General features: G+C 34.9%; 1 protein-coding gene across 3 annotated transcripts; it reads left to right on the forward strand.

Annotated features, from left to right (window-relative positions):
• Positions 1-3,027: 3,027 nt before the first annotated feature.
• LOC115968839 (outer envelope protein 64, mitochondrial) lies at positions 3,028-16,698 on the forward strand. Of its 3 annotated transcripts, XM_031088354.1 has the most exons (13): positions 3,032-3,426; positions 3,626-3,778; positions 3,880-4,004; positions 5,061-5,186; positions 5,579-5,761; positions 5,982-6,126; positions 7,198-7,366; positions 7,817-7,951; positions 8,046-8,246; positions 9,754-9,881; positions 9,969-10,020; positions 14,311-14,380; positions 16,315-16,698. In XM_031088354.1, exons 1-13 carry the CDS (start codon positions 3,170-3,172, stop codon positions 16,395-16,397), a joined length of 1,827 nt encoding a protein of 608 aa, XP_030944214.1. In that variant the 5' UTR covers positions 3,032-3,169; the 3' UTR covers positions 16,398-16,698. The 3 variants fall into 3 exon arrangements, 2 of the variants coding, with proteins under 2 accessions (XP_030944215.1, XP_030944214.1); XM_031088355.1 differs by lacking the exons at positions 9,969-10,020; positions 14,311-14,380; positions 16,315-16,698 and adding an exon at positions 8,407-8,488 and having other exon boundaries at positions 3,028-3,426; positions 9,754-9,830; XR_004086805.1 differs by lacking the exons at positions 9,969-10,020; positions 14,311-14,380; positions 16,315-16,698 and adding an exon at positions 8,412-8,488 and having other exon boundaries at positions 3,029-3,426; positions 9,754-9,830.
• Positions 16,699-18,001: the final 1,303 nt, after the last annotated feature.

Raw genomic sequence — 18,001 nt, forward strand, 5'->3', positions numbered from 1 at the left:
CGCAACTTCCATTACAAAATGGCTTAACTAATTGAAGAGAACACAAAAGAAGGATAACAAAGAGCAATACTACAAGAGAAGGATCAATGTAGAAAATAGCACTACTACAGGAGAGGGATAACAAAGGATTTGATTGTGGGGAAAAGAAAAAGAAAAATAAAGAGGCAAGAAGAGATAGTTATAGAAGACACGGTGAGAAAGAGATTGAATTTTTCGTATTGGTATTTGACATCGTCCCGCCCTTCTTCTTCTTCTTCTTCTTCTTCTTTTTTTCCCTCTTTTTGTTGCTTTACCCAGATGTGTAGTTTGGGTTTCCTTTTTAACTTTTTTAGTATGATGTTTAGTTAAACGTGCCCATACCTATTTGACACACCACATGAATTGATTCTAATTCAATTTATGCACATTACCAATGTTAATAGCATCTGGAAACAGGTGCTATTAGTCTTTTAGTTTATAATAATAATAATATAATAATTATAATTGTACATAAATTTTTATTGATAATATTGAAGTATATCAACTATTGTAAATCTTAAAGTTTTTAACAATTTATTTAAGTTTTGCCTAATAAACACATAAATGCATAAATAAATATTTATATCTATTTATTTATATATAAAATTAGCGGTAACTTCAAAAAAATTCAAAGGTTTTATCAAAACATGTTTCTATTCAGGATTGACTCTCTTGAGATAGTCCCGTGGGCAGTGGTATACTTTTGCAAAAGTGAAAAATGAAGCCTTTTGGAAGGTGTTTGATTTACAAACACCATTCCATACTTATTTACATAGTTACCTTTTCATTCAATAAACACATTTTTAGTTAATAAATACATTTTCATTCAATAGGCACATTTTGGTATATCTAATACGAAGAGTTATGACATTTCAATAAGCACCTTTTAGTATATATATTACAATATATATTTTATATACCTATATATACAACACAAATTAAATTAGAGATTCAACATTCTGTCTCTTATTCCTTCCCACAAAAAACTAATAAATAAAACAACATTTCTTTCTACTAATAAAACTTTGAGGTATTTCTTTCAATACATATATATATATATATATATATTTTTTTTTTTTTTTAATTTTGTGCATTTTTGCTTACTACTCCAACTCAAAAGTAATGATTTTTTTTCCCCTAAAACTCATCCAAAATCTATTCACGTGCATTGCACGGGTTAGCGACTAGTTATTGGGTATTTCCGAAGTACCATAAATGCGTATTCCCCCCTTCACATAACTGTGAGTCCTATTATTTAAATTTATAATGGGACCCACAATTCATGTGAGAGGGGAGAGTATGCATCAATATATATATATATATATATATATAATCAAAATCTCTAAAACTCCCATAATTTTCCACATCAGCACAATATTAAAAAAAAAAAAAACCATAAACCCAAAAAAAAAAAAAAAAAAAAAAACATAAACCCAACCCTGATATACGCTCTGCCCCTTCTCTTTCTCCAAAATGCAGACCTTAAGCTCTTTTTACCAGCTCCCCCAACCCAACGCTCCTCCTCTACTAGTTCCCCCAACGTTCAGACCCAAGGCAGATCTCCTTCCTCATACCCATGACAAAGACACCATACCCACCATACCCACAAATTCCTCAATCAAAACCCACCATACCCACCATACTCACAAACCAACAGAGATCTCCAAGAATCAAAACCTACCATACCCACACACACAAAAAAAAAAAAAAAAAAAAAAACTATTTCTAACCTAAAAATTTCAGTAAAAAAAAGAAGAAAAAAAAGAAGCTAAAACCCGAATTTTTTTCCTCAATTATGAAAATCTTCTATACCCTTCTCTTCCTTCAAACGCGATTCTCTACATCAGCTTCCTCCAATTTGTTTTAAAAAGAAAGTCCAACTCCTTTGCTCCACAAACTCTATATTCTCCTTCTTCCTCAACTCTACCTTGATGCTGTAGTGGCAATAGTGAGACACTCCGTGTTTTCAAATCAATGTTCTTAATTTCATTCCGTGTTTATTTTTCCTCACATCAATGATCAAACATAAAACTTCAGATTTGCTACTAAATGATTTGTGAGGAAAAAAAAAAGTAGAAGAAAGAATTCAGTTGTGGGTTGGGATGGACGAAGAAGCATTCCTCTTGGTTTTTGAAGGCTTGCATCTGTACTTTGTAAGTCTGTAGAGTTTTCAAACTAGTATAGTGAGATGACTAAATGAGACATGGAAATATAAAAAGGCAAGAGCATTGGAATGTGGTATCACGTGGGTAGGTTGTTGGACTTGGGAGTGGAGAGGTTTCATGATTTATAAAATTATAAATATACTAATATATTTGTTTATTTACAAGAAAACCCAAAATGTGAATTATTTTTTCCTTAATAACCATTCTGATAACTTTATTATGATTTTCTTTTTTGAAATATTGTAATAAATAAAATTCATTAAACTATATCATTGGCTTAATAATAGTCATATATAAGTAATATATATAACTATTGGATATATGACTATTATGTTGTGTATCCAAAAGTTAAGCTATTTTGAATATAAATCATTGTAATTTGCTTTAAGATTTCTTCTTCTCTTCCCGTGTGTGTGTTAAAATACTCGGTATTTTCAAAAAAAAAAAAAAAAAAAAACTTACATCGCAACATTTATTAGATTATTGAATACTAATTTTTAATTTTAATTTTTTGTTTGATTGATATTTTCCAAGAAAATGTTAATGCTAAAAAAAAAAGTTAGTAATTTAATGTTTCATATTAAATTTTTAAGATTGGAATCTTAATATGTAACCAAAGAGGTTACAAAAGTTATATTCATAAAACATTCCTATAAAATAATAAGTCATATTCAATAGCTTTTTCGTGCATCATGCGAATTAGTGACTAGTTTATGATGTTACTGAGTATTCAATAATTTTCTACCAAGGTGTTCCAACACTGACTTTTTTTGTCCCTAAAAATCAGTATAAGAAAAAAAGGAAAAAAGTTAATGCGTTAGAATATTCGCGCCTCCTGTCCAAGTCAAGCACGATACACAATTTCATTAAGACAGAGAAGAATCAAAGCATCCACTGACCCAAATAAATAAACAAGTCCAAAAGTGTGTCTAAAACCCTCCCAAAACCCTCCAAAGAAGCCTCCTTCCACTTCCAATCCTTGCTCCATGTCAAAGGCAGTAAAAGTTATACAGGCCAATGCTTCCAATCCCAAGCTGTTGATCGCACTTGGGATCGGCCTTGCCGCCGGTGTCGTGATCCTCACCGAGACTCGCCGGAGGAGGCGGAGGCGTGCCAACGCCGCCGCCCAAAGAAAGGACTTCGGTGCTTTCGTCGTCCGATTCGAGCTTCTCCCTTTCCCTCAGCCTCCTCCTCCTGCCGCTAGACTGCCTCTCTCTTCTCTTACTTTCGCCATCAAGGACATGTTCGTTTTCTATTCTCCCACTCTCTCTTCTTTTTCCTTTCCTGATTTCACTGTGGAATTTCGATTTTCGTTCCTAAACTTTTATAGGACCAAAAAGTAGACTTCATTCTTATATTGTTGTAGAGTTTTCCATAAGATCGGACTGGGGTTTACTAGTGTTAAAAAAATTGATTTTTGATGGGTTTGGTGGGTTTTGTAGATTTGATGTGAAGGATTATGTGACGGGGTTTGGGAGTCGAGATTGGGAGAGAACACATGAGGTTTCAGAGAAGACGGCGGTGGCAGTGACTGCTCTGTTGAAAAATGGGGCTACTTGTGTTGGCAAGACTGTTATGGACGAATTGGCATTCGGGTAAGCCTTTTTAAGTTCACCATTGCTCGTTTTGTCTCTGTCGAAAAGATTCAAAGTTACGCCAACTTGTGTATGCTGCTTATGCCTGATTGTTATCTCAGGATAACTGGGGAGAACCGGCATTATGGAACCCCCACCAATCCACAAATGCCATCATGTATCCCCGGAGGTTCCTCTAGTGGCTCTGCTGTGGCGGTTGCAGCTGGACTTGTCGATTTTGCTCTTGGTATTTTTTCCCCCCTTATGTTTTGCGTTGCAATCTCATCCATTGTATTGTTCAGGTCCAGTTCTGGTGAATAAAAGGGATTGTTCTCTTGGCAAAAGTTGTGTTTGAATTTATTGCATTCAAGGTTTATTCTTTTGGGGGTGGAATCTGTTATTTATTTCACAGAACTTTGTGTGTGTGACACTAGATTTGTTTTATTAACTTATCTTTAGCTTTTGTCAACATTCTGAGCAAAAATCAAGGCATGAGCATTTACCTTTCCTTTTCCATACCAATTGTTAGCATTATTCAAGATATGCCCATTTTATCAAAGTATATATAAATGTTTTGTTAAAAACTTACTGCCATGCCAAGAGCCTTGTCAGTTGTAGCTCAATTGGTACCTCCTTGTGTTTCCAACGGAGACATGCAGAGTTTGAATCCTCCTAGCCCCAACCATCCATGTTTCAAAAAAACTTACTGCCATACCTTGATGTTGAGCCCTCCATGGAAGCCTTGAAAGTTGAAATTCTTGATTTTTTCTATTGATGGTGGCTGCAAGATGAAAAGGATGGTTGTTTGTGGGGAGGATGTTGGGGGGGGGGGGAGCTACTTTGAAACCCTATTATCCCATATTAAAAAAAAATGGCAACTTAATGGGCCAATTGCCATTTATTTAGGGTGAAAAGCCCCCCGTCCCTCCAAAAAAAAAAAAAAGAAGAGGTTGGTCCATACTATTATGGGCCCAACATAAACATAAAAACCACTTTTATATAATCACATCAATAATGACTATGCTAGTTCATACAAGATAAGAAAATAAATACAACAATATCCCACCCTTGTGGCCAGTCAATTGCCATTGTTTCCTGATTTTGTTAGTAATGTCCATAAAAATCAGACGAAAATGAGGATAGTTAGTGCATACTAAGTACTTGTTGTATTTTATGGTTGATGTGCCTATTGATGTTTTTTATGATGTCCTCCTTACCTCATTGTGGAGACTAAAATACCTGTTTATATGTTTTTGCTTCTTAACAATGCTGTCTGATCCTCTTAAGGTTCTTATATTTGTAGGTACTGATACTATTGGATGTGTCAGAATCCCAGCATCATTTTGTGGTATCCTTGGATTTCGACCGTCTCATGGGGCTGTATCTATGATTGGAGTACTGCGAAATTCACAGAGCTTAGACACTGTTGGTATGGAAAATAATTAGTGCCAAATTTCTAGACTCTTTAGGTTTATAATGAATGACCATGTGGACATGTTGACAACCAGATTTGTATCTATTCAGGATTGTATCACTCTGTGTCTGCTTTTCCTTTTTTACCTATCAACAAAAAAGTGTCTGCTTTTCCTTTTCTCTGGTTTCATGGGCAAATCGGTCAGGGCAGGGTGTATGAGTTTTTAGTCTTACAAATGAGTCATACTTTATTAGAATTTGAATTATGTGGACTGTAGTTTTCCTTTTCCCAAGACTGATGTCTGTTTGTGCACATGTGCATGCACTCGTAGTGGGGCTAACTTTGTTTTGCCTATTTGTTTCTAATTTTTCCTTATTAATTTACCTTGTTTTTGTCCGGTCTTCCAGGATGCTTTGCTCGTGATCCATCTATTCTACATCGTGTTGGACATGTTTTACTTAAACTAAATTCAGTGGAGCCTAGAAGGGCAAGACGTCTTATTTTTGCTGATGACCTCTTTCAGTTTTCTAAAGTTCCCCCGCAAAAGATATTAAATGTTGTTAACAAAGCAATTGAAAACCTTTCTGGGTGTAAGTGGCTGAACTTAATGATAATATAATATGTACATAGATTTTTACTTACACACGTGTATAAAAAAAAAATCTGTAGTTTCCTATTTAGTTGCTCTTATTTATGACTGATTATCAATACTTGCTACAAAATATGTTGGTTCTCATTGGACAATGATACTTACATAAAGAAATGTAATGCTGATGTTGAAGTTGCTATTTTGTTTTGTTGGTTGTACAGACAAGCCTCCAAAGCATACGAATTTTGGTCAGTATGTTGGTTCAAATGTGCCCAGTTTAAAACAGTTTCAAGAGCCGTCATCCAACTTGCAAAATGGGACATCTACTTTAAAAGCGCTCTCTTCTGTAATGGTTTCATTGCAAAGGTAATCAGGAGATTTAGTTTTTTTCTTCTTCCTTTCACTTGGGTCTTTTGGTTTTCATTAATAAATATATATGATGAGATTTGAGATTCATGTTTTCCCTCTTGTTCATGGTTCCTATTTTTGTCATTACTCAATAGGTGAATCTGGAACATTGTTTGGAAATTAGAAAAATTGTCATTACTCAATAGGTGAATCTGGACGATCACTTGGAAATTAGATAAATCAAGCTGACAATTATATATATATATGTATGCACACTATGTACTGAGAACGTTTACTGGTTTGTTCATGTCCAATGGTTGTACAATGATCTGCTGATGTAACCTTGATTTTAGTCTAACTTCAACATTTGATATATTTAAGGCTTATAAAGATGTCCTGGATGTATCTGTGTGATGTGTATTGTAAGGAAGCAAATGCTAAAGTAGCACTCTTCCTGTTACACAGGTGATGCAGCCGCAGAAAAAGAGTTAACTTGCTATCTTTACAGTAATTTTCAGTTCTGGCAGCTTAAGAGTGTGGGGCCATCATGTGATGTGTGATTGAAGCAAAAGTACAATTGTACTTAGAAAAAAGTGAGGCTTTAAAATGTTGTACATAAGCAAATAAGCTAAAAAAAATCTGAAAATTATTAAAAAAAAAAAAAAAATCCTAACTCACAAGATAATTTTCTTTTTAATGTCTTACTTAAATTTGATTAGTTTTTGTGTTCTTAGCTGTTCAGAGAAAGATTTTTTGTACTTAGCTTATAGACTGTATGATATTGATGTAAGTTTACTCCATTGGCTGCAAATTTCCTTCATGGTATACCATTGGGCCAGTCTTTGTTTTGGGAATAATTTGCTTAGTTCTGTAAGCCTTTTTTCCTGCTTATAATTCCTTCTAAAATTGTCTTAGATGATTTTAGTTCATATTCATACCATCCATTGTGATATAAAATTGATATTTTACAAGTTCTCTCTCTCTCTCTCTAGCTGATGCAGCCCTTGGATATTGGTAGTACTATTGCAGTCTAGTTGATGCCCTGGTTTCCTTCTCACTAACGTCTATGATGTGTGCACATGTTTTCAGATATGAATTCAAAACAAATCATGAAGAATGGGTAAATTCAGTCAAACCCAAGCTAGGACCTGATGTGTCTGATCGTGTTCTTGCAGCAATTAATACCACACACAAGAACATGAAAATTTTATATAAAGTCAGAACTGAGATGCGGGTTGCCCTTCAAAATCTCTTAAAGGTACCCTCAACTTATTTATTATGTTTCATATGGACTTCAACTCAAAGTGTTAAGTTCTAATAATATTTTTGTTCTTCTTCCATTTTCTTTAGTTGGTCCTATTAGGATTTTTTTATTTTTATTTTTATTTTTTTTTGGGGATAAGTAATAAAGAATTTTATTAAAGAAAAGGAAAGCTTAAATGAGCCTCCTAAAGAATTACAAACATAGGTTTTAGTGATCCATGGAATCAACTGAATTATGAAAACCCCAATCATTGTACAACATCAAAATAAAATAAAAAAAAAACTCAGGAAGGTATAATTGATCTTAATGACAGATCATTCCAAACCTTCGAGATTTTGGTTGTTCTGCTCCCTCCAAATTGGCCACACAAGAAAATGTGGAATCGCACTTGCATGTGCCACTATTTGTCCACTTTATTATTGTGTTTTTTTCTTCTTTCTCTAGGATGATGGTATATTAGTAATTCCCACGGTGGCTGACTCCCCATTAAAGCTCAATACAAAGAAGGGACTTTCAGCTGAATTCCATGATCGCATATTTGCACTGTCAAGCATTGCTAGCATATCTGGATGCTGTCAGGTGACTTTGTATTTGTTACTTCAGTTTTTGTCTCTATGCTGTAGATTCTGTAGCCTAGTAGAATTTTTATATCTATTTTGCATTTTACTGGCAGGTTTCCATTCCCTTAGGAAAGCACAATGATTGTCCAATCTCTGTTTCATTTATCACATTCCATGGTGCTGATAAATTTCTTCTTGATACGGTCTTGGATATGTATTCATCTCTCCAAGAGCAAGCTAGCATCGCATCCAATTCAGTGCATTTGCCAGATACCAATGGTAACATGGATGCTTCTGAACTCTTGAAAGAAAAGGTATGTTCACCCTTAAGTATTTTGTCATGAAATATTGATTCTGCATTTGATGAAAAGTTTCTAGTGCAATCTTTAATCTAGTTATTGATCAGGTGAAGCATTTTTGACATTCCCTTTTGATTATTGCTCTATATGTACTTACCAACACTTAATGCATAAGATTAGGGACTGGAATTTGACCTTTCCTGATCATGAGGCTTTTGGTGTGCATACTGCCATCTTTCCCAGATAACAAAGTTTCAGTATGTTTCTTTTTTCCTTTTGCCAATAAGCCTGTATGTTCCATGGGTGCAAATGGATTACTGTGTGCACTCTCACTGTTACTCAAGTTTTCCTGAACTAGGGTAATCTGTAATGGCAGGATTTAGTGTCTTCTTGTTTTGCTTTTCAAAAAGAAATGATGTGGCTGGGGATAGATGTTAGAGATGATCATTTTAAAGTTAGTTGATAACTGCTCTGTCTTTATCTCTCTCTCTCTCTCTCCCTCTCTCTCTCTCTCTTGTTGAATCTTCCTTCTGCGTCTTAATCATGTAAGGATTTGAGGGAAGTGATTAAAAATTTTCAGACGTAATTAGGGGATCTATTTTACTACATTTTACTTATTGCAAAAGAAAAGAATTTCTTGCTAATTTAGATTTTACATCCCTCTGCTTCCGTATTACTTCTATGTCATCTTTTTGTTGATAAGTGAATGGATATGATGCTGTAATGCGAGCAGAAAGATGTGATTTGTCTGTTTCTGCGGAGAAAAAACCTGTAAACTTTGTCTGGCATTCACTTAAGATGAATATATTTGTATCTGAAGTTATAGTTACTGAATTACTGTCCTGGAACTGGTATTTATATGTCACTTCGGATACAAAGGATATGAACTATTGATTGACTGTTTCAAAACTTAAGAGTACATAATCACTAGTATTTCTCCATGTTGGATCAAACATAAGATTATTATTATTATTTTTTTAGAATTTTGATAATGTAAATGGATTTAGAACTTTGCTGTGTGTCAGTGCCATAATAAGTCTGATTAATTATTTTTCTGGTCAAGCTTCTTTGGAACCTTGAAGGGAAAAATTTGAATCCTGTATGCTGTCTTATTACCGTCTTCCGACATGGTTTTTGTTGCAACTTTCAAAAGTGCTTGGTCAGCTTTTCATAATGAATTTCTCTGGTCATTATTGGGTGTATCTAAAGAGGTGCACATGTAAGTTACTTTATTGCCACTAATGATGTTCTCGTGCTGAAGATTTATCTATCCATGTCGGTTTAGATACAGGCATCCAAAAACTGTTTTGGTTACATTTCTCTTGAAAATGTTGTTTTAGTTTTATATTTTGCTGAATTTTTATTTTTTTCATCATCAATACTACAAGTCTTGTTTGAGAATTAAGACGAGCCTTATCTATATTAATTATTAGTCTCTTATGATACAGAGATGCATACACACACGGACACACACATAAGGTATGCTGTCTGAGCCTTTTCTTGTTATAAAATCTTGTTGCAGGGAAATGCTGCATTTAAGGGAATGCAGTGGAATAAGGCTGTCAAATACTACACTGAAGCTATCAATTTGAATTCGACAATTGCAACTTACTTTTGCAACCGTGCCGCTGCTTACCTAGAGCTGGGATGGTATGTTCTTTAATATATTATTTGATATTATTAATTTTTGTGCATTATAGCCAAAGTCTTCATATTTGTTGTTCTGAATACGTGCAGTTTTCAACAAGCTGAAGAGGACTGCAGTAAGGCAATATTACTTGATAGGAAGGTGAGCAGACAAGTTTGTTGTACTGACTAGTCCCTGCAAATCATTCTCTAAATATCTGCATCTTTTTAATTCTTTAATTTTGTAGCCATTGTCCATAATACCACATATCAGGTCCTATCATGCTTAAATGATTAATCTGGTATCACTTTTTGATAATTCAATTTTTATAATAAGTGGGAGGAGGGGCATTTGAGCCTTGGTTCTCATCATACAGGAGAACATGCAATACCATTGAGCTACAAGGCTCTTGGAGATTGATCTGGTAATATGGAATATATTTTATAGTTGTTTTGGTTTTCTTTACTATCGTGAAACATGGTATAAGAGTAAGGTGGATAAAGTAGAGAAGCTCTTCTGGAGTATTGTGTAGTTGTAGAGTACCAGTTAAGTTAATTTAATGTAATTTTTTTAAATATTGCTATAAGACCAGCTATACACGTGTTATTGAATGTCGAGCAACATGTTCACAAATGAGTGTAATTGAAATGAGAATGTTAAGTTGGGTAAGTGGAAATATAAGGAAAAATAGAATTCGAAATGAGGAAATTAGCTTAAAGATAGGGGTGGCCTCTATTGATTGAAATATGAGGGAGAATCTCTTGAGCTGGTTTTGTCATGTGCAGAGGAAAATGATTAATGTACCAATGAAAATGAGTGACTTGATTCAAGTTGAAGTAGCAGAAAGGAAGAGGAAGACAAAAGATAACATTAATAAAAGTAGTAGAAAAAAGACATGTCAATTAAGGAGTTTACTTAGTAAACTGGTAGATAAATCTGTTGGGGTCAATTTTTTACAGGATTCAAGGAGGCTCGTTCTTCCATTTTTCCTATGACAATCTCTCCAATCTTCTGTTCATTGATGATTCATTGATCTTTTGTGGTACTGAGCTGGCTGATACTACATCTGATGTATTTTGCTATGTATTGAGGCTGTGTTGGGTTTAAAAATCAATTTGAGTAGGTCTGAACTTGTCCCCGTTGGGGTTGGTTCCAGGGGTGCATTGAGTTAGCTGGTGTTTTGGGTTGTAAGGTTTTTCAACAGCATATGAGGTATTTGGGGTGGAATGGGTGATTTTCTTGAGGTGGAATGGGTGATGAATTTAAATTTCACCTTTTTAATTCGAAAATAATCTGTGCCCTGATACAGCAGTGTGGATTGGGTGTGCGTGAGGTGGTATATTTTAATAAAGCTCTATTGGGGAAGTGGCTTAGGCATTTTGCTATGGAGGAGCAGGCTTTGTGGAGGACCGTGGTGGCTAGCAAATATGGTTGTGAATGGGTTGGTTGGAGTTCAAAGGAAGTGTGGGGAGGGCATGGCTTCAGTTTGTGGAAGTTTATTAGATTTGGTTGGGAATTGTTTTCCAGGTATATTAATTTTGAAGTAGGCCACATTACTAAGGTCAGATGGAGTTGTTTCCCCCTCTATACCATTTAGCTGTCAATAAAGAAGCAAATGTGGCTGGTTATATTTGCTGGAACATGGGGGCTATTCATTGGGATGTTACTTTTGTGCAAGCTGTTCATGACTGGGAGTTGGTGCTTTCGGCTGACTTCATGACTCATTTATTCCATCAAGATCAGACCGGAAATTGAAGATCGTATTTGCTGGAGTCCCACAACTAGTAAGTTATTTGAGGCTAAAGTGCAAACAACACTCCTAAAGTTTGGGGGTGTTTGGATGTTACATCCTGAAGTTATATTCTATTTGCATCAGTAGTCCCTTCGTCCATATTTTCTATTAAGTGGCACATAAGCTTCCCATGTATGTTTAGTTTGTCTAATAAAATGATGCCACATCATTTATGTAGCCTAAAAAATTTAAAAATTGAAGAAGACATGGCATGATAAAAATGATGTGCCATCATTTTATTGGATGAACTATATACACCTGGCAAGTTTATGTGGCACTTAATGAAAAATATGGATGAAGGGGCTGTTGATGCAAATTGAATAGAACTTCAAAGGATAAAATCCAAAATTTGAAATTTCAGAATATAAAATCCAAACACCCCAAACTTTAGGGGTTTAGTTTGCAATTTAACCTAAATCTTATTATAGTCTATTTTCTGCCAGTGGCAGTAGGTCTTTACCATGGAAGACTATTCAGAAGGCCAAAATAACTCTGAAAGTTGCTTTTATTTTTATTATTTTTTGTGTCGACTGCAATGTGGGGCAAAATTCTTACTTTGGATAACCTTCAAAGACGTGGGAAATGGTGTTGGTTAATCGTTGTTTCTTATGCAAGCAAAGTGGGGAGTGTTGATCATATTCTGATGACTTGTGATTATAGCAGGGAATAATGGTATTTGGTTTTGTGTTTATTTGGAGTGCAGTGGGTTATGCCGAGTGTGGTACATTTGTTGGTGTGTTGGAGGCGGCATTTTTGTAAGTTTAGAAATGGGAAAAGCTGGAAGGCTATTCCTTTGTGTTTCATGTGGGCCATTTGGCTTGAGCAGAATAGACGGGCTTTTGAAGGGTTGGAACGTTTGACGATGGAACTTAAGATGCTGGTTTTGTGATCTTTGATTGTATGGATGTCTATAACCCCATAACACTTGAGCTCTAATTTTTTAGACTTTATAGATTCTTGTCATTTGTAATTTTCTGTACTTCCAGCACGCATCTTGTGTATTGGCTGTCATTTTTCTTCAATAAATTATATTATTTACTTATCCAAAAAAAAGAGGATACAGAGAGTATGACTTCAAATAAAATAGAATGGCAGAAAAGAATGCATAAAGCCAACCATGACTAGTACGTTGAGAATGCATAGCCAGCCCAAAATTTAGAGACTAAGACTTGGATGTTGTTGCTAGGGGTTTAAGCACATATAAATATTGCTGAATTTTGAGTAACAAAATACATTTAGCATTACAAATGATTTTTGCCTAGTGTCCTTCATGGTCAGAACATGGGAATCTGAGATGTATGTGTTTGAACACTAATCACACATTAATGATGTGTCCTGGTCAACTGGATTACTATGGACCAGTTCTCTGTCTTGGTCATTAGGAGTCCAACTGCTTTCTTCAATAGCTCTAGGGGGTGAGACTAGAAGACCCATTATCTCCTTAATTTATTAAGGTAATGGAGATCCTTAGTAGATTGCTAAATAGAGTTGTGGATGGTGACTTTATACCAGGATTTCAGGTTGGGGATGGTTTTGGTGGTACGCTAAAGATTTCTCAATTACCCTTTGGGGATGATACTATATGTTTCTTTAATGCAAAAGTAGAACATCTTTACCTCATAATTTTTTTGGGTACTTTTTCTTATTTTTTTTCAGGCAGTGTTTGGCCTTAATGTTGATTTGGGTGTACCTGTAGAGGAAGTTGAAGGAATCTCTGTTTTGGTTGGTATTTTTTTGTTGTAAAGTTGGCTGTTGCCTATGAACTATCTTGGTATTTCCTTGGGATCTCCATACAAGGCAAGAGTGGTGTGGAGTCCAATTATAGAAAAAGGGATTGGAGGTTACCTAGGTGGAAGAAACTTTTATCTGTCGAATTACCAGTTTGTAAGAGCCTTGCAAGATTTGAAATCAAAATTTGTTGGTTCTTTGCTTGATATCTTATATTCTGAATACCACTAGAGGAGAAGGTTTTGATTGTATGAGGTTGAGGCTTAATGCCAATACTAAGTTTGATGTTCGTTCTTTATGAGGTGTTAAGAGGATCTAATGGTAAGCCATTTCCTTGACAGTGTTATTGGTGTAGCAAGGTCTCAAAGAAAGTTGTGTTCTTTGCAAGGATAGTAGCATTAGAAAAATTTTAACAGTTGATAATCTTATTAAACGAGGTATTATATTAGTAGATTAGCGTTCTACATGCAAATGTAAAGGAGAGTTTGTAGATAATTTGTTATTTCATTATGTAGTGGCTCATGAGTTGTCGTCTTTTGTTATTGCTAAATTTGGAGTTCATTGGTTAATGCCTAGAAGGATAAGTAACATACTTGTTGGGTGGAGTGGTGGAGGAATTGGTTTGCTAAGGAAAGGAGTGCTACCTGGAATCTAGTCTCCTTTTGCTTTATGTAGATAATCTGAAAAGAATGAACGGTCCTACTAGCTCTTTGTTATTAAGCTGCAATCAAAATTTTTAAGGTTGTTCGTGTGGTCCCGTATGTTTGGCATTCTATTGTAGAGTTTATTGACTCCTCTTTCCAATGTAATTTTTAAATTTTGTCTCTTTTTGGTGAGTTTTTTGTATACATCACTTGTACATTAGCTTCCCCATTTTCCAATAATATTTCTTGTTACTTATTAATCAGTAAATTTTTATTTATTCTGTGCAGAATGTGAAGGCTTATCTGAGGCGTGGAACAGCTAGAGAATCACTCCTCCATTATAAAGAATCTGCTGAAGGTAAGAATCTGGATTCACACTGCTTAAGTGTTCACCTTGTATGAAACCCCAAGGGGTGGCACAAATTACTAAGATCACATCTCATGAAGTGAATCTTCTCTACTCCCAAAATGGGGCCGAACTTATTAAAAAAAAAATGTTCACCTTGTATGTGGTGAGCTGCAGAAAAATTCAGAGGTCAATTACTGATCCAGAGGAATTACTATATACACCAATGACCTGGACTTTCCCAAGACCTATATCCTTGAGTCATAGAGCATGTTGGTTTGCATATTAAATCCTTATACGATGTACATTTTTTTTTGGACAAGTAAATTTTGGTTCCTAGGGGGGACTTTAATTAGTGACCTCTACTCCATGAAGTGTGATCCCTAGCTGATTGTTCTACCTCTTGGGGGTAGATGAACCACTAATTTTTAAGGGAAATAGGACGACTTTGTTTTACTGGTCGTATTGTAAAAGGTGTTCGTTGTACTGGTCCAGTTATGCCCCTGCAGTAGAGGTGGAGAAAATGTTCAGTCCGAGTGTGTTGCATGCCCATATGCATTTTCTAGTTATCAAATTGTTTGAATGTCAAAATATTGGGGATTGTAGATGATTAAGTTATATGTCCATACTTCTGTTTGTATGAGTGTGTAGGATATTTTCTAGATCCTGCTGCAAATTTAAGTGATGGTATCTTATATGCATGTTTGTTTTTTAAACATCAGATAAGTCAAGTATTTGGACTCCAATAGGGATGTAATTCATTTCTTTTATCAACTGTGCCAATCAAAATTGTGTTCTGCCACCTGCTTGTTATGATCCGTATGAATTTCCGTTGCCATGTCGTGTTATGGGACACAATGAACTTGCTTGCTTTGATCTTTTAATCCACATGAATCACATGCACACAAAATGCATACATTTTTTTTCTTGATAAGTAAGAAGAGAATATTATTAATAAAAGAAAAGCAAGAGAAACACAAAGAGTTCACGGTAGTGAACAATGGAAAAAAAGAAAACAACAAGACAAAAACAGCCCCTAATCTATTCTAATAGAAGAAATAAAATCCATAAGGGTAGAACAATCTGAGAAACCCCAACATCGAGACCAATCAAAGAGGGTCCTCTGGCAAAACTCTAATAATTGAACCACAGTTTTTCCCTCATCCTCAAAAGCCCGCCGATTCAATTCAAACCAAATAGTCTACATTGAACAGCCTGGGACCAAATCCCAAATATCAGAACTATGCTTCCCAAGCCAATGGAACCAACAGAATAATAAGTCCTCAATTGAACTAGGCATGACCCAATCGATCCCAAACAACCGAAGCATATACATCCACAAAGAATGAGCTATCGGACAAAAAAGTAATAGGTGATCCACAGATTCCAAATTACAACAGCACAAAATAACAAAGATTCGTCAAAGGACGACTACGAAGCATAAGATTATCCAAAGTTAGAATCTGACCATGAGCTGTTGTCCACATAAAAAAATCCACTCTTTTAGAAACCTTAACTTTCCAAATACCCTTCCAAGGGAAGGTGGAGGGAGCTGCATTTCGAATCTTATGATAGAAAGACTGAGTATCAAACTTTCCACTGCCATTAAGATCCCAACAAAGCCTGTCACACCCTCCACCCCTAAGGATTTGGGTTTAGATGAAATGAAGAAGGGAGTAGGAAGCCGCCAACTCCCAATCATTGAATTCCCTCTGAAATCTTAAATTCCACACTCTGTCATTATCACACACTGAAGGGCTTAACACATCAGAATACAAGTCTCCTTATTAGTTGAATACAAAAATAACTGAGGATAAAGACTTTTAAGAGGGACATCCCCACATACATTGGTTCATTCATTCACATATGCAGAGAGATTTGTAAAATATTAATACAGGATTTGTAATATTCAACCCTCTTATAGAATTTCTTCTTTTTGTGTGCAGATTTCAAGCATGCTCTTGTTCTTGAACCACAGAATAAGGTTGCAAGTCGTGCTGAAAAGAGACTTAGAAAGCTGATGAGTTGATACAAAAGCTCACTGGTCTCTCTTCTCTCTCCCCCATCAGAAAGAAAACCAACAAAGAGCACTTTTGCAAGTTAGATTTGGGTTTCCAAGAATATAGACCCTTCTTTTTGTTTTCAACCTTTTGGAGTAAAAGAAAAGGAAAGAAAGAGGTGTGGAATTTTGTATACGGCTGCTGCATTTTTATTCTGTTCCTGTGCTGTGCATATTTTTTCATTGTAAGTAATCTTAATCTGAACTATCATTTGAGAAATAATTATAAAGCGTTGCCTACTTGCATGCATTACTGTGCATGCAAAGCTTTTTTCCCTTGTCTTTTGTTTGTTTGTTTCAGTTGCTCAAGTTATTTTTCTCAAGAGTCAAGATTCTGACTATATTTGAAGCCTAGTATTGGTCGTCCCGGACTGTTTCGCTGGGTAACCCCAGAAATCACCACAACATAGTAGAGAAGAAATTAGACTTCATAAAAAAAGAAAAAAAAAAAAGAAAAAGAAAAAGAAAGGGGAGATACAAAGTAATTAGTTTTCTTGGGGGAAACCAACCAACCTCCCAAGGGGAGATTTCACTGAAACACCAATGCCGTAGAGGACCACATGAATCGGATCCACTTATGTATAATATTTTCTCCCGACAGATTTATTCAACGTCAAGTTATAATATAAATAGATGATTTTTCAAGATATACACCATCAAATTTCCAAAGAAACCAATATTTTTATTTTTTTCCTTTTTTTTTTTTTTTTTGAAGGATAAGTTAATTAAGATTTATTTAAAAACTAATCTAAAACTTTATCCCACTTTTATTTGTTTACCCAACTCCTAAGTACAAAAATGAAGCCATAAAATGATACATAATTTTATTTCTTGGCATTAAGCACTAAAATAAAACTAACCTATACCTTAAGGTTCCCATGTGTTTTGTAAAATAATGATACGATGACATGCTTAAACGTCGAAATCTCAATGCATGAGATTTGGAAAATCTTAATTTTCATAAAAAAAAATTATGTTCTTTGCATTTAGATCCATTTGTTTTATAAAATGATATAATGATATGCTTTAAATGTTAAAATGTCAAATGCATGAAATTTGTAGAATCTATTCGTAAGATCTTCACCATGAAGATCTGTTCATGCATGAAAATGTCAAATGCATGAAGATCTTTTTTTTTTTTTCCTACCGTGATTTCTCAAAACTTTCATTTAGAGACTAATCACTGTTCGTGACGGATGGACACATAGTAGGGTAATCAATGCATGAAGATCTTCACCATCTAATGATAAATCATAATCATTAGTGACATGTGACATATGATGGGCAGCTAATTAAAAAAATTGACATAGAGGTCTAAACTTTATATCATTTTAAATATGGACACGTGAATTTATTACCAAATCCAGTTGAGCCAAATCTCTATCTCCTTAATTTTCCTACCTTATTATGGTCGCATGTATTCCGAAATCCTAGTACGATATGCCATCTCAACATTAACTAAAATTACTAAAAATAACTTTCCCTATCAACCTTTTGTTTCTCTTTCCCACACATCCAAATTGTCATCATTTGCTAATTCCTAGTTCTGATACTGAAACTAAAACAAGCTCCTT

This window comes from Quercus lobata, chromosome 11 (assembly GCF_001633185.2).
Source record: "Quercus lobata isolate SW786 chromosome 11, ValleyOak3.0 Primary Assembly, whole genome shotgun sequence".
In the NCBI taxonomy this organism is placed as follows: Eukaryota; Viridiplantae; Streptophyta; class Magnoliopsida; order Fagales; family Fagaceae; genus Quercus; species Quercus lobata.